Source organism: Mustelus asterias, unplaced genomic scaffold, assembly GCF_964213995.1.
Source record: "Mustelus asterias unplaced genomic scaffold, sMusAst1.hap1.1 HAP1_SCAFFOLD_1784, whole genome shotgun sequence".
NCBI classification, from domain to species: Eukaryota; Metazoa; Chordata; class Chondrichthyes; order Carcharhiniformes; family Triakidae; genus Mustelus; species Mustelus asterias.
The window spans coordinates 26,482-48,343 of NW_027591729.1; the positions used below are offsets into that span (position 1 = coordinate 26,482).

At 44.1% G+C, this 21,862-nt stretch overlaps 1 protein-coding gene across 1 annotated transcript in view; it reads left to right on the forward strand.

Moving 5' to 3' along the window:
• Positions 1-21,862, forward strand: part of LOC144488697 (integrin beta-4-like) — a gene marked incomplete at both ends in the record, with an annotated part of 75,476 nt that overhangs the window by 26,223 nt on the left and 27,391 nt on the right. The window contains 7 exons of the mRNA XM_078206786.1: positions 5,787-5,845; positions 8,742-8,769; positions 10,261-10,405; positions 12,469-12,648; positions 13,503-13,654; positions 15,625-15,832; positions 18,784-18,923. Coding sequence (XP_078062912.1) covers positions 5,787-5,845; positions 8,742-8,769; positions 10,261-10,405; positions 12,469-12,648; positions 13,503-13,654; positions 15,625-15,832; positions 18,784-18,923 — 912 coding nt within the window. The remainder of the gene's footprint in view (positions 1-5,786; positions 5,846-8,741; positions 8,770-10,260; positions 10,406-12,468; positions 12,649-13,502; positions 13,655-15,624; positions 15,833-18,783; positions 18,924-21,862) is intronic.

The following is a 21,862-nucleotide window of genomic DNA, read 5'->3' on the forward strand; positions in this document are numbered from 1 at the left end:
TTATAGCTCTAGCTCGTTAGAGGGGTCAGTTTTTGTTCAAAGCGTGCAGGAAGGTTTTTTGACTCAGTATGTAGACAGGCCAACTAGAGGTGAGGCTATATTGGATCTGGTGCTGGGAAATGAGCCAGACCAGGTGCTAGACTTGGAAGTTGGTGTGCATTTTGGTGATAGTGACCACAATTCGGTTACGTTCACCTTAGTGATGGAAAGGGATAGGCATGAACCTCGGGCCAGTGGTTTTAGCTGGGGGAAGGGTAATTATGAGGCTATTAGGAGAGAATTAGGAAACATAGGTTGGACTAGGAGATTACAGGGACTGGGAACGTCCGACATGTGGAGTTTTTTCAAGGAGCAGCTACTGCGAGTCTGTGATAGGTATGTCCCTGTCAGGCAAGGAGGAATTGGTAGGGCTAGGGAACCGTGGTGCACCAAAAAAGTTTCTTTGTTGGTTAAAAAGAAAAAGGAGGCTTATGTTCGGATGAGACGTGAGCACTCGGGTAGTGCACTAGAAAGCTTTAGATTGGCTAAGAGGGAGTTGAAGAGCGAGCTTAGAAGGGCTAAAAGGGGACATGAGAAGACTTTGGCGGATAGGGTTAAAGAGAATCCTAAGGCGTTCTATAGGTATGTCAAGAACAGAAGGTTGGTTAGGGCAAGTTTAGGGCCAGTTATAGATGGCAGAGGGAAGTTATGTGTGGAACCGGAGGAGATTGGTGAAGCATTGAACCAATATTTCTCTTCGGTGTTCACGCAAGGGGACATGAATATAGCTGAGGAGGACACTGGGTTGCAAGGGAGTAGAATAGACAGTATTACAGTTGATAAGGAGGATGTGCAGGATATTCTGGAGGGTCTGAAAATAGATAAATCCCCTGGTCCGGATGGGATTTATCCAAGGATTCTCTGGGAGGCAAGAGAAGTGATTGCAGAGCCTCTGGCTCTGATCTTCAGGTCGTCGTTGGCCTCTGGTATAGTACCAGAAGATTGGAGGTTAGCGAATGTTGTCCCATTGTTTAAGAAGGGGAACAGAGACTTCCCCGGGAATTATAGACCGGTGAGTCTCACTTCTGTTGTCGGCAAGATGTTGGAAAAAATTATAAGGGATAGGATTTATAGTTATTTGGAGAGTAATGAATTGATAGGTGATAGTCAGCATGGTTTTGTGGCAGGTAGGTCGTGCCTTACTAACCTTATTGAGTTTTTTGAGAAAGTGACCAAGGAGGTGGATGGGGGCAAGGCAGTGGACGTGGTATATATGGATTTTAGTAAGGCGTTTGATAAGGTTCACCATGGTAGGCTTCTGCAGAAAATGCAGATGTATGGGATTGGGGGTGATCTAGGAAATTGGATCAGGAATTGGCTAGCGGATAGGAAACAGAGGGTGGTGGTTGATAGTAAATATTCATCATGGAGTGCGGTTACAAGTGGTGTACCTCAGGGATCTGTTTTGGGGCCACTGCTGTTTGTAATATTTATTAATGATCTGGATGAGGGTATAGTTGGGTGGATTAGCAAATTTGCTGATGACACCAAAGTCGGTGGTGTGGTAGACAGTGAGGAAGGGTGTCGTAGTTTGCAGGAAGACTTAGACAGGTTGCAAAGTTGGGCCGAGAGGTGGCGGATGGAGTTTAATGCGGAGAAGTGTGAGGTAATTCACTTTGGTAGGAATAACAGATGTGTTGAGTATAGGGCTAACGGGAGGACTTTGAATAGTGTGGAGGAGCAGAGGGATCTAGGTGTATGTGTGCATAGATCCCTGAAAGTTGGGAATCAAGTAGATAAGGTTGTTAAGAAGGCATATGGTGTCTTGGCGTTTATTGGTAGGGGGATTGAATTTAGGAGTCGTAGCGTTATGTTGCAACTGTACACAACTCTGGTGCGGCCGCACTTGGAGTACTGTGTGCAGTTCTGGTCCCCACATTACAGGAAGGATGTGGAGGCTTTGGAGAGGGTGCAGAGGAGGTTTACCAGGATGTTGCCTGGTATGGAGGGGAGATCCTATGAGGAGAGGCTGAGGGATTTGGGATTGTTTTCGCTGGAAAGGCGGCGGCTAAGAGGGGATCTTATTGAAACATATAAGATGATTAGAGGTTTAGATAGGGTGGATAGTGATAGCCTTTTTCCTCTGATGGAGAAATCCAGCACGAGGGGGCATGGCTTTAAATTGAGGGGGGGTAGTTATAGAACCGATGTCAGGGGTAGGTTCTTTACCCAGAGGGTGGTGAGGGATTGGAATGCCCTGCCAGCATCAGTAGTAAATGCGCCTAGTTTGGGGGCGTTTAAGAGATCCGTAGATAGGTTCATGGACGAAAAGAAATTGGTTTAGGTTGGAGGGTCACAGTTTTTTTTTTTTTAACTGGTCGGTGCAACATCGTGGGCCGAAGGGCCTGTTCTGCGCTGTAATGTTCTATGTTCTATGTTCTATGTTCAAACTCAATTTACAAAATAATGGTTGGAATGCGAGTCTTTACAGGTAATCAAGTCTTAAAGGTACGGACAATGTGAATGGAGAGAGGGTTAAGCACAGGTTAAAGAGATGTGTACTGTCTCCAGACAGGACAGTTAGTGAGATTTTGCAAGCCCAGGCAAGTCGTGGGGGTTACAGATAGTGTGACATGAACCCAAGATCCCGGTTGAGGCCGTCCTCATGTGTGCGGAACTTAGCTATCAGTCTCTGCTCAGCGACTCTGCATTGTCGTGTGTTGTGAAGGCCGCCTTGGAGAACGTTTACCCGAAGAGCAGAGGCCGAACGCCCGTGACCGCTGACCTTTGATCCGGACCTTCAGAGAACCCTCCGTGCTCTCATCCCACGTACTCCCCGCGTTGGAGATCTCTACTGACTCCCGAAGATACACAAGGCAAACACACCCGGCATTTTAGCATGGCCAACCTACCTAACCTGCACATCTTGGGACACAAAGGGGCATTTCAGCATGGCTAATCCACCTAAACTACACATCTCGGGACACTAATGGGTAATTTAGCATGGCCACTCTACCTAACCTGCACATTTTTGGAGTGTGGGAGGAAACCAGAGCACCTGGAGGAAACCCACGCAGACACGAGGGGAACGTGCAAACTCCACACAGACAGTGACCCGAGGCCGGAATTGAACCGGGGTCCCTGGCGCTGTGAGGCAACAGTTCTAACCACTGTGCCACCGTACCTGACATTATGGTAGTACTAAGTGTAGCACTAAATCATATAGGACAGAACGACTGAAGTCGTTCCTAATGCAGTTATTGGAGGCAGCTCAATCTGCCCTCCTTGGGTTTGGGTGAGCCATAAGGAATTCTGGATTCTGGTTCCTAATCACCTTCCAGTGAGGTTTAGTGGAGGAGAGGACAGAATTGGGCTCAACTATGTTGTTCATTGCAACTAAATAATTTGGGACACTCGTGCAGACTGAACATTTGCTTGAGATATTGGCATCTGTCATTGAGAGGGAACAAGAGAATTCGGAGGTGAAATTTAGGGGAAACTGTCTCTTGCAATGTTTGGCTATTGCACTGGAACACCAGAGAAATGCTGCTGCCCAATTGCAATGGCTGATTCCACTGGGACTGACAGACGCACAGCACGACAGCAGTAGAATCCACAACAATTAGGCTGCACCCACTCTCCATGTTTTTTGATGCTGTATCTGTAAGTACAAGAATATAAGGAAAATCAGAAGTGAGAAATGATACCGCAACCCCTCCATCACTTACATCAACTCGGCAATTGCCGAGATACTGAAGTATTGGTGCTCGTGTATATTGGGTTTGTGCAGCTGGAGGTGATGTATCCGTGCAGTATCGTGTACATTGTCAATGTTCTGGAGTGACAGGCTGGTGCAATAGTTCATGGAGCATTCAAAAAGGAAGCAAGATAAGGACATGAGAGATAAAGGAATTGGAAGACAGGCTGATAGGATGAGATGAGGAAGATTGTGGGAGCAAAAGCACTGCCATAAGCCAGCTGGACAAATGGCTTGTTTTTGTGTTATTGTCACAAACCACACTGATGTTATTTGGGAGGGTGTCCCAACTTGAAACAGTAAGGAGTCTCACAACACCAGGTTAAAGTCCAACAGGTTTATTTGGAATCACTAGCTGTCGAAGCGCTGCTCCTTCATCAGGTGAGTGGAGAGGTAGGTTTCACAAACACGGCATATATCGGCAAAAACACAATTGCAAGATAAATTACAGATTGGAATGTGAAGAATAGTTGGAATTCAAGTCTTTACAGGTACAAACAGTGCGAGTGGAGTGAGGGTTAATGACAAGTTAAAGAGGTGTGAATTGTCTCAAGCCAGGACAGTTCGTAGGATTTTGCAAACCCAGACAGTATGCTGGGGTTACAAGTAGTGTGACATGAACCCAAGATCCCGGTTGAGGCAGTCCTCATGCGTGCGGATCTTGGCTATTAGTTTCTGCTCAGCGATTCTGCTTTGTTGTGTGTCTTGAAGGCCGCCTTGGAGAACGCTTACCCTAAGATCGGAGGCTGAATGCCCTTGACTGCTGAAGTGTTCCCTGACTTGCCAGCTTGCCAACTTGAAACGGTTCATGGTGGTGTATAGTTTTGTTTTTGAAATGGTGTCAGAGTCATGTGAAACCCCAGTGAGAATAGCCAGCCCAGAAGTCGTTTAACAATTATTAAAGACTATTTATTAAATTAAAGAAAAGACAAATACATATGAACAGGACTATGATACTCTAAGACACGGCACAGTGGTTAGCACTGCTGCCTCACAGCTTCAGGGAACCGGGTTCAATTGGCTTGGGTCACTGTCTGTGTGGAGTCTGCACGTTCTCCCCATGTCTGCGTGAGTTTCCTCCAGGTGCTCTGGTTTCCTCCCACAGTCCAAAGATATGCAGGTTAGGTGGATTGGCTATGCTAAATTGCCCCTTAGTGTCCCAGGATGTGTAGGTTAGAGAGATTAGCGGGGTAAGTGTGTGGGGGTTGTGGGGATAGGGCCTAGGGTGGAATTGTTGTCGGTGCAGACTCGATGGGCCGAGCGGCCTCCTTCTGCACTGTAGGGTTTCTATAAATTCTATACAATTAAGTATATGAATCAAGAAACACACAGTTTACGTAGGAATTACCCCTTGTTCCAAAATATATCTATGATCCTCAAATTCCTTAAGACTTCCCCCCTTCCCAAACAACATCTAAATTAAATCAATTTGTAAGTCAAACCAAGCTTATCGTTACCCACACGTTGAGGATCAAATCTGAGGAGTGTCTTTTCCTGGTCCAGTGAAGATATGTAAACTGCCTTTATGGAGCTTTCAGCACAGCCCTAGCTCTAAGACTCAGACGTGGGCCTGCTCTCCTGGATGTGAGTTATGGACTGGCTTCTCAGCCTGACAGATATAAACTGGCCTGCCTGCTTCTGAAGGTGCTGGCAATTATACCATTTTTACCTCTTTGATTCTTCATTCTGCACATTTGGCTGTCTGCATCTCTCAAATTCCTTGCCACTAGAAATTAGCATGTGTATACCCCCACAGACCTCTCAGTCATCTAGATAAACTGTTTCCCACTAACAGGGCAATTTACACCTGGTTCTGTCTAGATGCCTGTTAATCTCATTACTAGGAAAGCCACATCTCATCATGCCTTTTTGAATGCTGGCTACTGCTGTCACAAGGCAGATTTTCACCTGTTGCTGGGCAGATCACATCCCATCATACCTTGTTAAATTCTCGTTACTGCTGATACTAAGCAGATCCATGATGCTGTAAATGCTGTGTAATTCAATAAATGTTTAATATTATGACTGACTTCTGATCTATTGATTTTAGCTCAATGATGCATACAAATCTGTCCCAGGTTTCCAGCCAGTGCGGAAAACCAAGTTTAGGTAAGGACTCTTCCCTACCTCTGGAGTCTCTCAGTTACTTTGTGTGTCTCTCTCTCTCTTTCCATTCTCTCAATATTGTCAACCACACCATCTAGGCTTGATATGAAAATCATGAGCCACTGTTTTTTCAAACATAAACTAATATAAATAAAGTTTGTTTTTAAATTTCATTAGTGGCTTATTTAATCTCTAACAGACCAGGGCTCTTTATAAAAATATATTCCTGCATCTGAAAATACTTTTTGAAAATAAAATTTTAAACTCCTATTTGTTATCCTCGTATGTGTTAACGGATCTGTCCACACACCATGGTCATAATTGGTTGAAGCAGCTGCCTCCTTATAGGATGAAACCTCACCAATGTGTCAAAGCTTAATGCACTAATATATTAAAAATACATTTATCTACAGTGCAGTCACTATTATTAATTGTGATAGCTTGCATATACAGACACTCCCCTCCAAGAAAATGTAAAGATTTTTATTATCAATTTCAATAACAATCAGTTATAATCATGATTTTCATTTCAATATCCTGAAATTAGTTAATAAAAGAAATGGACATGCAAAATAAATACATAGTGAGCAGCTGCACTGCTTTCATTGGTGTGCTAATAGGCAAGAATTTACTATTCTACAGAACTCTATATACAGAGGCATGCCTCAAATTGTTTTACATTGAAGACTGAACAGGGAGTGGAAGTTTAATAACAAAGAGTGGGCTGATAAATGTAAGACACAATAGAAGAAAAGTGTTTTAGAGAGTTTCTTTTCAGAGAAAGGGTGGAGAGAACTGAATGAAGAGGCTGGTGTTAATTTGATATTAACTAAGTGTTTAACTGTATTCAGCTGCTGGGTGTTAACTGGGGATTTGCTTGTGCACCCTGTAGAAATGTTGGGTGTTGGGATTGGAGGTGCATTTTTATAATGTGTGTCCCTGTAAATAAAAAGTTTATACGCCAGTTTTAAGCTTCATCACTGGGATTAGAACAGGTAGGAGTGTAATGATTAGACCCAGGACCATCAATAATGACAAAATAAACAAAAGTAAGAAAATTGGTCTTCGAGGAGTAGGAGGGATCATGCAGGAATTTGAAAATTAGGCCAGAAATTTAAGTCAACTCCCTTGAACTTCTGCAGTGCCCGAGGCTGAGAGAAAGACAGCACCAGCAATAGGGTCCCCACCCCATCACCAACACTCACTTGTCTCCAGACATTCCCCAGTAGGATTCCTCTCTGTAAAAAGCCAGGAACAGCTTTACTCAAATCAGTGTTTAACAGACAGCGTCAATAAATCAGACACACACTGATTGGAAGATGACAGGCTGCATAGCTACAATTTTCCATTCTTCCCTCATGGCAGACCAGCCATCGCATCACAGGTGAAGATTTTTTAAAACCCTGTACAGTCGTTCTGCTATGGTGTTTTGTTTATGTTGTCACTTTTTTCTGGCCTGTAAATCTAACTGCCTGCTGGATTCCCACTTTAATTCTTTCTGCCCATTCCCTCTCTTTCTCTCCCATCATACATTAATGTGATTTCAAGAAGGAATTAGATATAGCTCTTAGAGCTAAAGGGATATGGGGGGGAAGACGGGATCAGGATATTGAATTTGATGATTAGCCATGATCAAAATGAATGGCAGAGTGGGCCTGAAAGGGCCGAATGGCTTCCTCCTGCTCTTATCTTCAATATTTCTATGTATTTCCTTCTCTCACATACATTTGAATAGATAATAATAAGTAGGGAGTTAGTTCAAGACTAAATTACAGGCTTTGAATGGTTGTTGACATTTTGCAATTATAATTATAGTCTGAATCACCTAGCTAATAAGTTTGATCAATTGATGTAAATTTAATGCATGTTAATGCCATGGTTATAACATTACAGTCCTGTTCCAGAGACTCAGACTAATAATCCAGAGTAGATGAGTTTAAACCCATCATGGCAATTTGAGAATTTCAATATTGTTTGTAGAAATTTGGAATCATTTAAAGCGATCATAATTGTTGTAAAAACCCAGTGTCCTTTCGGGAAAAACTAACTTGCTGTCAATTTTGAGCTTGATTCCTGTCTCACATTCATGTCTACACAAACTACACAAACTATTTGGTTCTTTTGCTGACAGTACTTGCGAATGTTTCCCTTGACCAGAAGATCATGCAAACTAGAGGGAAGGAAACTGTTTCAATTTGAAGGTGCTGCAGTACCTTTAACTTACTGTATAATCACTCAGGCACGAAGACTGCATATTCTACTCTTAACAATTTAACTCACTGTCAGCATTAGTAAACCACATGTGCCATCCAGCCATACCTTGTCAATTCCTCACTCACATTCATGTCAAAAGTTGCCATCACTGTTCAATCCATCACTGCTGCAGTTGGAAGTTCTCACGTTGATTTTCTCCAATCTCCTGTTCACAGTATGCAGACGAGAATCAGAGAGAGACACATTGGTAAGATATGGAACTGGAGGAGGGTAAAAGTGTCGGTACGAACTGGAATTATGAACCAGCTCCCCAAGAAAATCAATTGCAGAAAAATCACAATGTTTCACATCTCTCTTGCAAGTGAGACTGGGTTTCTCTGAGAAATAATGTTTCTCCCAATAAAATCATGCGAGATGACATGTCTGCCCACTCTCTGTTCTCTATGTGTCTCTTTCTCTCTATCCTTCTCTATCTTCTCACACCTGTGTCCCTCTCTCTATGTATATCTCATTCTCTGTCTCCCCCTCTGTGCTTCTCTGTCCCCCTGCTCTCCCCCACCCCCTGCTCTCCCCCACCCCCTGCTCTCCCCCACCCAGGGTATATTGTAATTTGGTTGTAGTTGTAAACACTGAGAACTGAAAATTTATCTGATTCAACACTTAAAATTTGTTTTGTGTTTTTTAGGCCTCAGAAACCAGCTGGAGCAAGGCAAGTAATTTCTCAACATCCTCAAGTTAGCCAGTGTCCATAATGCAGCCTCTGAGCATTTCTGTCCTGTCACTTATGAATGATCACTGTCCATTCAGCTACCTATGCTACAATCCTCAGCTGATAAACACATCGTAGAGCCACTCTGAAACACTGGTGTCACTTCTCTTGCTCAGAGACTTTTTAAGTTTACCTTTTCTCGATTGAAAGTGCTGAATTGTCGCTGTGGGCTAGTTCCGTTGGCCGCAGCTTGCCTTCGTCACTATAAGCATTTGGCTCTCTGAGTGCTGCTGGCTATTTGAATGTAGAAGCTGTCACAACTCTGCTTGATCCTGTTCTCACCCCATAAGGGATCATCAAATAAGAAACAAAGGAAAAGAAAGGCTTTGCATTTATATAGTGCCTTTCACTAACTCAGGATGTGTCAGAGCTCATTACAGCCAATGAAATCTTTCTGAAGTGTAGTCACAGTTGAAATGGTGGGAATGCAGCAGCCAATCAGCACACAGCAAACCGCCTCAAACAGTAAATGCAATAAACTACCAGAGCATCAATTTTCATTTTGGTTGAGGTATAAATATTGACCAGGATAAACTCTCCTTGCTCTTTTTTTGAAATAATGCTAAGGATCTTTTATACCCACCTGAGAGGGTTAACATCCCATCTGAAGGATGGTTCCTGTGACAGTGCAGCACTCCCCTCAGCACTGCACTGGGTGTGTCAGCCTGGATCATGTGCTCAACGCTATGAAGTGGGACCATATAATTTCATTGTAGCTGGAGTGTTATCACTGAACCCTGAACCCGCAACTTGTCAGTGACCACAATATGTATCTTCATGAACTCTGCTTTTATCCACTAGAACAGCAAGAAGGATTAAATACAAAATATAACATCCCTCAATAAATAGTAGGTGCTGGTCAGTTTTTCAAAACTGATATTCTGTGTTCCTGACTGTTTTGAGAGCTATTGGCCCTTATTACCACTTGCTATACAGCCCAACCTCAAGAGCAGACAGTCATGCAGTAGCTTCAGGGTTAAGGGGCCAATATTTACATTGAATCCTGACGCACAGAATGGAGCGAGTTGGCCACCATAACCAATTACAACAACAACCCCACCCCCTCCTGTCACCCAGAGCCTGGCATTCAATTTCCTTTTCAAATATTTGTCCAATTTCCTTTTGAAAGTTACCATTGAATCTGTTGCCACCACCCTTTCGGACAGTAACTGGCTGTGTAAAAACAATTCTCCTCATTTCCCCTCTGGTTCTTTTGCCAATGAATGTCAATCTGTGATCTGTTTACTGACCTCCCAGCCAATGGGAACAGTTTCCCCACACCCCCATCCCATCAAAACCCCTCAGAGTTTTGAAACCCTTTATCAATTTCTCGGTAACCTTCCCTGCTGTGAACAGAACAATCACAGCTTTAACAATCTCTCCACAGAGCTGAGGTATGTTCTTGATAAATTCTGACTATTTTCACCATAGGCAGGACCTGACTATCATCGACACACAGTTACCGGCCTTTCGTTCAGCAGAGAAACAGATCATGAACATAACTGAAGAAAAGGTTAACATGGAAGCCTTCAACGATTTGCAAGTTTGCCCCGGTTACTATACGGTGGCATCTGATCGAGGTGAGATTAAAGCAGGAAACATTTCCTTACCCAGCTCCTTAAGGAAAATTTGGGAATGGGATCTATGGAGTGGATCACTTGGAAGTTTGGGGGTAGAGTGCACAGAGTGGATCACTAGGACTGGGACTGACTGTGTGGAGTGGATCTCTAGGTCTGGAGTTGATTGTGTGGAGTGGATCACTGGGATTGGGAGTTGATTGTGTGGAGTGGATCACTGGGCTTGGGAGTTGATTGTGTGGAGCGGGTCACTGGAATTGGGAGTTGATTGTGTGGAGTGGATCACTGGGATTGGGAGTTGATTGTGTGGAGCGGGTCACTGGAATTGGAGTTGATTGTGTGGAGTGGATCACTGGGATTGGAGTTGATTGTGTGGAGTGGATCACTAGGACTAGAGTTGACTGTGTGGAGTGGATCTCTAGGTCTTGAGTTGATTGTGTGGAGTGGATCACTGGGATTAGAGTTGATTGTGTGGAGTGTGTCTCTGGAATTGGAGTTGATTGTGTGGAGTGGATCACTGGGATTAGAGTTGATTGTGTGGAGTGGATCACTGGAACAGGAGTTGATTGTGTGGAGTAGATCACTGGGACCCCCCTGGAGGCAGTCCCCGCCTCCCCCCCCCCCCCCCCCCCCCCCCCCAGCAGACCACTCCCCCCCAGCCCACTTCAATCACTGCCCTCCTTCCATCCCAGACCAATCCTGTCTGCAGAGTGGCAGTGGGACCCCCCACCCCCACCAATCGCCCCTAGGCCCTGCCCACAATAGGCCCTGCCCTTTGGCACTGCTCGATGCCCACTCCGCCACCCGACCCCCTGGGGAGCTAGTCTGAGCCCCACTGGAATGAAGTACTCCTGGCGGGGTAGGAGATTCAATCGGGACCTGACTAATAAACATATTTAAAACATATTTTTAAAAGATTTAAATTACTTACCTGCCTTCCCACCGGTTTCCAGCGTGGTCTGGCCTGCGACTGTTCGCCAGCTCTGGGAGATGCGCATGCGTTCCCGGCGCATGCGCATATCCTGTTCAAGGCCGGCGACGCGCATCTCCCACCACAACCCGACAGAAAAGTTCCAGGTCGCGATGAGAGAATCGCGGCCCATATTGCAGCTATATCAAACCTTGGTTAGGCCGCATTTGGAGTATTGTGTGCAGTTCTGGTCACCACACTACCAAAAGAACGTGAGAGCTTCGGAGAGGGTGCAAAGAAGTTCACTAGGATGTTGCCTAGTCTCGAGAGCATTGGCTATGAGGAGAGGTTGAATAAACTAGGATTGTTTTCACTGGAAAGATGGAGGCTGAGAGGAGACCTGATAGAGGTCTACAAAATTATGAGAGGCACAGATAAGGCGGATAGTCAGAGGCTTTTTCTCAGGGTGGAAGCGTCAATTACAAAGGGGCACAGGTTTAAGTTGAGAGGGGAAAAGTTTAAGGGAGATGTGTGGGGGAAGTTTTTCACACAGAGAGTGGTGGGTGCTTGGAACGCACTGCCAGAAGAGGTGGTGGAAGCAGGCACATCAGCAACATTTAAGAGGCATTTGGATGGTTACATGAATAGGGAGGGAATAGAGGGATATGGGCCAAGTAAGGGCAGAAGGTTTTTTTAGTTTAGTTAGGGCATCATGATCGACACAGGCTTGGAGGGCCAAAAGGCCTGTTCCTGTGTTGTATTTTTCTTTGTTCTTGTTCTTTTCTTTGTTGACAAGGGCCTCAAAGGTTACTGAGGGTAGGCAGAATGTGGGGTTGAAGATTAGCCATGACCTTATTGAACGGTGGTGGAGCAGGCTTGAGGGGCCAAATGGCCTACAGCTCCTAATTTGTATAACTTGGATTGACTGTGTGGTGGGGATCACTAGGACTTGAAGCAAGCAGTGTGGAGTTGATCTCTAAATATCTTTTTTAAAAACTTATCATACCATAATTGTGACAATAATAGAGAGTAACTGAATGGATTTTAATCTTCTCCTCAGTCTGTCCCTACACCAGGGATGTAATGATATTAAAGCAAGTGTGTGAGTGTAAGCAGCTATCTGAAAGTCATCATCTATTTCCTGACCTTTTGGCAGGTGCTCATGGGCAGGTGGAGTTCCAGGATGGGGTCGAAATGGTTAATGTGCGGGTCCCCCTCTTTGTGAAGGACGAAGATGATGATGAGAAACATTTACAAGTGGAGGCTGTCGATGTTCCGAAGGGGATCGCAGAAATTGACCAGCGATTTGTGCACATTACCATCATCAAAGAAGCCTGTACGTCTTTGGGAACCTCGCCTTGGCCTAGATGGTTCCAGTTCTGTTTGCCTCTGTCGTTCAGCTCACCCAAACCCCATTCTAGTTCTCTCAGTTCTGTCTGACCATCTTCATACTGACGTTCTCCAGATTACTGTCCTCACCATGTGCTCCTGGAGGGTTGAAAGGTCACGTGGCCATTCTTTATGTCTGAGGCTGGATGGCGTTCAGTTCAATTGTGAGAGGCATCACGGCCTAGCAGGGTTCAGTCCTTGCCTGAGGGTGATACAGGCTATCTGACAGGAGCTGGTGGACTCTGAGAGGCATCACAGCCTAGTAGAGTTCAGTCCTTGCCTGAGGGTGATACTGGCTGTCTGACAGGAGCTGGTGGATTGTGACCAGGAGCACCAAGGCCATTTGTGGTGCTTCCAATGTTCAGTTAAATTTGCAAGCCTGGGGATCGACAGTGCTTTTTCTGGTCAGGATGTTTCAATGCCAGACAACACAATAAAATTACCCAATGAACCATCATGGAGCCTAGCTGTTGGGTCAGCCACCTTCTCCCCAATTCAGGTCTACCAACAGAAATTGTCCCTCACTCAAGTGGCCATTTACAGTGGGTATTTTAAGGCAACTTGTGTCAAAAGGACATTCGCTCATGGAAGGCATCGTAGCTGAGCCTGCAAATGTCCCCACCCCGAAATCCTCACACACCCTCACTTCCTAGCAGAACCAGCAGGCATGCTGGGAACTCCACTGGCTTCTGCCGATTGGCTAGCATACCTACAGTGGAACACTGCGGAAGCATTCTGACTGGAAGGTAACTCCCACAACTAGTCTTTCCCACTGCTGACATGTGTTTCTGCTCTTTCCAGTAGCCAAAAGCATTGTCACCTTCCTGCAACCATCCTATACATGCCAGCGGCAGGACAAGCTGGCTGTTATCCCACTGTTCAGGGAGATCATTGAGGATGGACGCACACAAGTCTCCTACAGGACAAAAGATCTCACTGCCAAGGATGGCAAGGTATGGCTGACACATATAGTTTGGGGTGTCTTAGAGAAGTCCAGTTCTCACTCAATGCTGGCTATATAAGCTACAACCAATAGCTGTTTCTATATATGGAGTGTATAGTCTCCATATTACAGTTGGAGTGCTGTGCACAGTTCTCCCAGGGGCTGCATTGTCAACTTTTATTTATTCATTCATGGGTGTGGGTGTCACTGACTAGCCCAGCATTTATTGCTCATCCTAATTGTCTTTGAGCTGCCATCATGAAGCGCTGTAGTCCATGTGCTGTTTGGGAGGGAGTTCTCGGATTTTGACCCAGCCACACTGAAGGAACGACCGATATATTTCAGAGTCAGGATGGTGAGTGGCTTGGAGGGGAACCTCCAGGTGGTGATGTCCCCTGGTATCTGCTGCTCTTGTTCTTCTAGTTCTAGATGGTAGTGGCTATGGGTTTGGAAGGTGCTGCCTAAGGAGCCTTGGTGAATTGATGCAGTGCATCTTGTAGATGTTACATATTGCTGCTACTATGTATCGGTGGTGGAGAGAGTTAATGTTTGTCGATGGGGTGCCAATCAAGTGGGGCTGCTTTGTCCTGGATGGTCTGGAGCTCTTTGAGTGTCGTTGGAGCTACACTCTTCCAGTCAAATGGAGAGTATCCATCATACTCCTGGCATGCGCCTTGTAGATAGTGGACAGCCTTTGGGAGTCAGTGAGTTACTCCTCGCAGGATTAGGGGCAGCATGGTGGTACAGTGGTTAGCACTGCTGTCTCACAGGGGCTGGTGGACTCTGAGAGGGACCCGTGTTCGATTCCCAGCTTGGGTCACTGTCTGTGTGGGGTTTGCACATTCTCCCCGTGTCTGCGTGGGTTTCCTCCAGGTGCTCCGGTTTCTTCCCACAATCCAAAGATGTGCGGGTTAGGTGGATTGGCCATGCTAAATTGCCCCTTAGTGTCAGGGAGACTAGCTAGGGTAAATGGGGATAGAGCCTGGGTGGGACTATGGTCGGTGCAGACTTGATGGGCTGAATTGCCGCCTTCTGCACTGTAGGATTCTATGATTCCTGGCTTCTGACTTGCTGTTGTAGCCACAGTATTTATTTGGCTAGTTAAATTCAGTTTTTGGTCAATGGTAACCCCCAGGATGTTGATAGCGGGGGATTCAGCAATGGTAATGCCATTGAATGCCAAATGTGCCATGGTTAGATTCTTTCTTGTTTAAGATGGTCATTGCTTCTTACTCGTGTGGCCCGAATGTTACTTGCCACTTGTCATTCCAAGCCTGGGTAATGTCCAGTTCTTGCTGCATTTGGACATGGATTGCTTCAGTATCTGAGGAGTCATAAACAGTGCAGAACATTGTGCAATCATCGGCGAACATCCCCATTTCTGACCTTATGATGGAGGGAAGGTCATGATGAAGCAGCTGAAGATGGTTGGGCCTAGGACACTACCCTGAGGAACTCCTCTCTGCCACCTTAGATTCATAAAATGATATGACACAGGAGGCCATTCAGTCCATCGTGCCTGTGCCTGCTCTTTCAAACTTCCCCTGCTTTTTCCCCATTGCCCTGTAAATATTTCCATTTGAGTATTTACCTATATGTCTTTTTAAAGATATTACTGAATCTCAGGCAATGCATTCCAGATACCTAGCCATTGTGTAATGAAATATTTCCTTGTGTCACCTCTAGTTTTTTGCCAATTCGTTACTTACTCCAAATGAGGCCTAATCAGTTATTAATAAATGTTTAGCATAACTTTTCTGCTAACGTACACTCTTCTGCTATTAATAAAGTTAAGAAACGTGTATGCTTTAGGACCTTCTGAACTTGTTCTGCCACCTTCAACAATTTACATACATGTACGTCCAGGACTCTCTGATTTTGCATCCTCTCTAGAATTGTGTCATTTATTACATGTTGCCCCGCCTCATTCTTGATACCAAAATGTATCACTTCACACATCTTGCTTTTTGTCCCTTGCAGGATTACATAAAAACAGAGAGTGACGTCATATTCTACCCTGGAGACACTCGCAAGGAGATTTCTGTCCCACTTTTGGAACAGACGGAGATTGACAATCTGCTGGGAAATGGGCAACTCAAACAATTCTGCGTGGAGCTGTACAAGCCTCAAAATGGAGCCAAGCTGGGGAAACTCCGTGAAACCAACATCATCATTGCTGATGAAAATGGTGTGTTTGAACATTGCCTCATTCCTCACTTTCTACACCCTGCATCTTGTGTTTTCCACTCTTGGTCACTGCCACCCCCTCCCCTACGCCATCCTTCCAAAACAGTGGACTCTTCCTGCTTCTGTTGGTCCAGACACAGGCCATTGGTGGCTGTGCCCTAGCAGTGTCTCTTCTGTGTGAACTGCAAACAGTGAACGCTGAAAGGCTGTTGAACCAAGCCATCGTTGCACTGAATCCACATCTCTCCTCATTCAACAAGTGTAAATGTATGTACACATACCACAAACCCACCCACACACCCACCCACACACCCACCCACACCAACCCACGCACCCACCAACACATCCACACACAACCCACACCAACCCACCCACCCATCCACACATATATGTGCAGACCACACCTATCCTGTGTCACTGCACACCCCCCTCCCAAACGCACACAAACGCATGGGGTTACACTGTTGAGTATCTGACGAAGGGTCATCCAGACTTGAAACGTTGGCTCTATTCTCTCCCCACAGATGCTGTCAGACTTGCTGAGTTTTTCCAGCATATTCTGTTTTTTGTAGCCCATGAATATCTTTCTGTTATTTGATTCTTCCATCTACACGGATTACAATGCTGCCTCTCATTGTGTCATCAAGAAACTTTCTACCCAAAGTCAGTCGTTAATAAATATAGTGAATAATGGAGGCCTCAAAACAAATTTGTGGGACATCACTAGTCACATCCAACCAATCTGAGTACTCGCCGGTTTCTCTGTTCTCTGACTCCTGCCTTTAGGTCCATTTTTTAATCAGGTCAGTAATCTGCCTTCATTTCCTTTTGCTTCAATTTTAGAATAGTTTCTTATGAGAGATTTGATCAAATGCCTTATGGAAATCCACAAAATTAACACCCATAGTCCATTACTTCAGACACCTCTTCAAAAAGTTCAATCAGGATTGTCAGGCATGACCTACCCTTTCCAGATCCATGCTGGCTCTCCCTGATCAGCTGAACACTTTCAAGGTGTTCAGTCACTCTAATGATAGACTTAAATAACTTTCTGACAATGGATGTTAGGTTATTCAGTCCCCTGCTTTCCCTCTCTCACTTCTTAAATAACATACAGTAGTAGTAGATGCAATTTTCTATTCTAAAGGAATGGTTCGAGAGAACTTTGGAAGATTATAGTTAAGGAATCTACAAAGCTCACAGCTAACTGGTTTTGGGGATTTAATACTCTTTAGTGCCAATATTTTCTTCAGTTTCTCGATTTAAAAATTCTCACCCTTGTTTTGAAATTATTCCATGCCCTCGTCCTTCCCTAGCTCGTAATCTCCTTCAACCCTCCAGCACCCTCTGGATCTCTCTGCTCTGCCAATCACTGGCATCCATACCACCAGCTGCCTCCACACTAAGCTTGGAAAATTCACCCTCTATTTCTCTCTACCTCTCTTTTTTTTCCTTTCTGATGCTCCATAAATCCTGCCTCCTTAACCAGTCATATGGCCTGATATGTTTAGTGTGGCTCAGTAACAGATTTTGTTCCATAACAATAAAACACCTTTGAACTTTGTATTACATTAAAAGCACGATCTAAATGTTTATTACTGCTAATTTTTGTGAATTCCCTTCCCTAATTCAATTACTAATTCAGTGTTAGTGTCCTTGGGATGTCTGACATGAACTGTTCTCTGATATAAATACTGATGCTATATGTAATTAGTCAACTTGTCCGCATTTCCCTACTTACAATATCAACATTATCAGTTTTCATTACTCCTGACTACCTTCTTTTTCCTAATATAATCGTAAAACCTGTTGTTCTGATTTTCATTTATCTTTTGATACTCCCTTTTTGTGGCGATTACTATCAGTTTTGTCACCCTTTGCTGTTCTTTGTACCTCTCCCAGACACCAGGGTCTATGCTATTTTTGCAATTTGTATGCATTTTCTCCTAGTTTATGTTGTCTCTTACCTCATCAGTTATCTTTAGTTGTCTTTCTGACAAGCAGAGCTCTTGCCCCTTAGGGCGACAAACAGGTTCAGCATCAGAAATTCTTTTTGAATTGCCCACCAATCTTCTGTCATTTTATCCATTAACAGATTTACCCAGTTTACTGTGGACATCCTCTGCCTCATCCCATTGAAGGTCCTTCCCTAAATCTAGAATCCTAGTAAATGGTTTGTGTTTCTTCCTTTCAAACATGAGGTTAAATTTGATCATATTATGGTTGTTTTGAGATAAACGTTCATGTTTCATTGGGCAGTTAACTAAATTCGGTTCAGTACTTGTTACAGAATCCAATATGGCATTTCTACTTGGTGCTAGGACATGTTGTTGCAGTAAACCATTCTGAACACATTCAAGAAATTCACTGCCTTTCTGACATGTGGTAATCTTCTTATCCCAATCTACAGTATATGAAAGTTAAAGCTCCTGATTAAAACCACCCTTCACTTGCTTCATGCTTGTCTAATCTATGCATTTATATAATTCACAGCCCCCTATCGTCTTAAATTATTTTCTATTTCTTCATTCTACCCATATAGTCTCCACTGCCTGCTTTCCCCTCACTGCATCAGCTCTTATCTTTGAAATGATTTCATCCTTAATCACTAAGACTATTCCTCTCACTTTCTACCATTTCCCTATCTTTCCTCTGGACCTTATAATTTGATATATTTAGGTCCCAATCCTGACCATCTTGGCAAGCTACCAATGGCTACCACATCATAACCTAAACGTTGAATTAGCACCTGCAATTCATTCAATTTGCTCCGTATATTCTGTGCATTTTTATTAAGAACTCTTTACTTTAGCCACACATCCTACCCTGTCCTCCCGCTCTTTTCACTTCAATGTAGCAAGAAAGGATTTCGCTCCATTGAGCCATCCTTCCATTGTCGGTTAAAAAAATCCAAAGTCTTTTGTTAACATGTGCTGCTGTGTGATATTACAGTGACCCAAACATCAATGCTCCTGGATCAGAGTGCCATCTCCATCAACTCTCCGCCCACTGGTGTCAAAGCTCAGCCAATTGATAGCAAAAGAATCCGTATGACTTGGACCCCACCACCAGGCCAACCAACAGGATATAAGGTAGTGGATCATCGACCATCAACACAAAAGCTGATTGTTTAGGTTGTGAGCAGCCAAGGCTATTTGTTCCAGAGAGAGTGAGAAGTTCTGGACTCAGTGATCATTGGGAATACTAGAGAGCAGCAGCAGCAGGACTGTTGGCTCCTGTATCAGGAATCAGAGTTCTAGACACCAAGACCTGGATTTTCATCCTCAATGAAATTTCTACCCTACTACTCGCCCCATGTCCCCTCATGCCAATCTCTGTCCCTCCACCCATGCCCTCAGGCTCTCATGTCCCCATGCCAATCTCTGGCACTTACATGCCCATTGACCGACTCTACCCTTTCTAGAGCCAATAAACACCATATTGTATAGTAGCATATGTAAAAAAAAGCTTTGAAAAATGTAATCCATTGATAAATTTCTCCAATGAAAAAGTTTGATTCAAGCTGTTAAAAGTGTCAATCATTCAAGCCCTTTGAAATTTCATAAACTATAAGTACTTGAAAACACGACATATTTCTACAACATTGTGAAATTGGCTGCAGAGATCAGAAACCCTGAGTTGTCAATCAAACAGTGTTGCCAGCTGATAGCCCAGACAGCTGTTCAATTATCAGAACACCTGCTCCCCAGAGTTTGGTTTGAATTTTTCAAATTAAATTCAAGTTCTCAAACTGTGACGATGGGATTTGAGCTCGTCTTCTCTGTATTACTGCTTGAGTAAAGTAACTAATTTAATACCATACCCATATATGGGCAGAAAACTACTTTCAGTGACACCAGTCAGTGCCTGGGGCATGGACAGTCTGAGCATTTGTTGGCATTTCTCGGTGCTGCTTGTTTTAACCACAGAATGGATTCCTCAATACAAAATAAACTCCAGACACAACCCCACGTAAAGCAGCCTCTTTGAAAAGGAATGTCACTTGGGTGCCTTCCTCTAGGGAACCATTTCTTTGGCGAAAATTCCCATTAGGCTACACTTTAGTATTAGCGAAGTTGCTGCCCAGAGGAACTTCCCACCATTCTTCTGGTCGAGGAACAGTGACTTCAGACATTTCCAGGTGCCACACCTGCACCCAGCTGATCTGGCCTTCAAAGTCCAGGGAACGTTGCACCTTTTGCATTTAATGATTCTTGCTCACCAAAGTTGGAGGTTTGGAAAGGACTACCCTTTGTGTTAGATCCTACATTAGAATACCAAAATCAATTGACATCAACAATTTGAAATAAATGCAAATTAACAGGAAGAGGAATTTCAATTTCATGCATGGCCCTCAAAGTTTCGTCGTGAATCTTCTGTGACTCCCCTAAAGTTCATGTTACACTCATGTGGCCCCTCTGAAGTTGCACGGTACACTTCCCCTGGGCCCATCCACTGACGTTCCATAGTACATCCCTTGTGGTTCCATGGTACATCCCTTGTGGTTCCAGGATACATCCCTTGTGGTTCTGTCACCCCATTCCCCCCACCTCCAAAAGGGTTCCATGGAAAATCCCAGATGAGCAGCTTGAAGTTTCCTGATTTCCAGCAATTTTTCTCTTTCAAACACTGGTGCCTGCTGAGTGTCGTTAGACAATGTCTAAGGACTAATATATCATGGTGAAGTCTCTTCCTCCTTTACCAAAGGAGCTGACCAGAGAAGCTGGGATTGTTCTCATTAAAGCCGAGAACATTAAGCTGAGATTTAATGGATGTGTTTGAAAGTTTGGATAAGATAAATGGGAAGAAGCCAGTTGCACTGGCAGACGAGTCAGTAAACAAAGGACATTAATTTAAGATAATTGACAGAAGCATTCCAGGAAGGCAATGATAAGAATTCTTTTCACACATTGAGTTGTTATGATCTGGAGCCTGAAAGGTTTATGGCAGCGGATTCCCTTCAAAAGGCGAATTAGATGAATACATGAAGAAGAAAAGAATGCAAGGAAGAGCTAGATGTTGGCATTAATTTAATGGTTCTTTCAAAGAGTCAGTGCAGGCACAATGGCCCAAATTGCCTCCTCCTGTGCTATATGATTCTCTGACTTTCCCCTGAGTGTGTGGGCACTTTGATTGATGCTGTGACTATTTGAGCCTTAACAACGGCCAACATTTTGCAAGGGTACCATGCAGCAAGTTCATGACAAAATTTAGGGCATGTGGAGTCGGAGGCACATAGCTAAGTTGATAATAAATTGGTTATAAAGTAGAATAATGAGAGTATAGATAAAGGTAGTTATTCAGAATAAAAGAAGGTAGAGTGGTGTTCCAGAAGAATCAGTACAGGGACCACTTATTCATAATTTACCTTAGAGATTTGGACTTAACTGAATAATAAGTAACTCAATATCAAAATTTGCTGATGATACCAAACTGGGAAAGAGCTAACACTAAGGACAATGCAACAAAACACAATACAACATTAGAAAATGTGCAGACTGGGGAGTTAAGTAGCAAATGAACTTTAATTGATGTAAAGGTGAGGCGTTGCACTTTGGTAAGGAAATAGAAATAATACCTGCACTGTAGAAAATAAGAAAATGAAGAAGGTGAAAGAGTAAATTATTCAACATAGCAATGCAGGTCTACAAAGCACTTTAAAATGCTTACAAAACACTGGAATTTACTTCTGATGGTAGAGTTCAAAAGAAGTGAATCTAGGCTCACAGGACCCTTGTCAGGTCAAACTTGCAGTACTGTGCACAGGTTGGTCTCCACACTATAAAAAGAACACAGAAGGACTGGCGAAAGTGAAAGAATTACAAGAATTGTACCAGATCGGGGAGACTGCAACTACCATGGACGATCAGCATGGTGGCACAGTGGTTAACACTGCTGCCTCACAGCGTCAGGGACCCAGGTTCAATTCTAGCCTCGGGTCATTGTCTGTGTGGAGTTTGCACCTTCTCCCCATGTCTAAGTGGGTTTACTCCCACAGTCCAAAGATGTGCTGGTTAGGTTGATTTGCCCT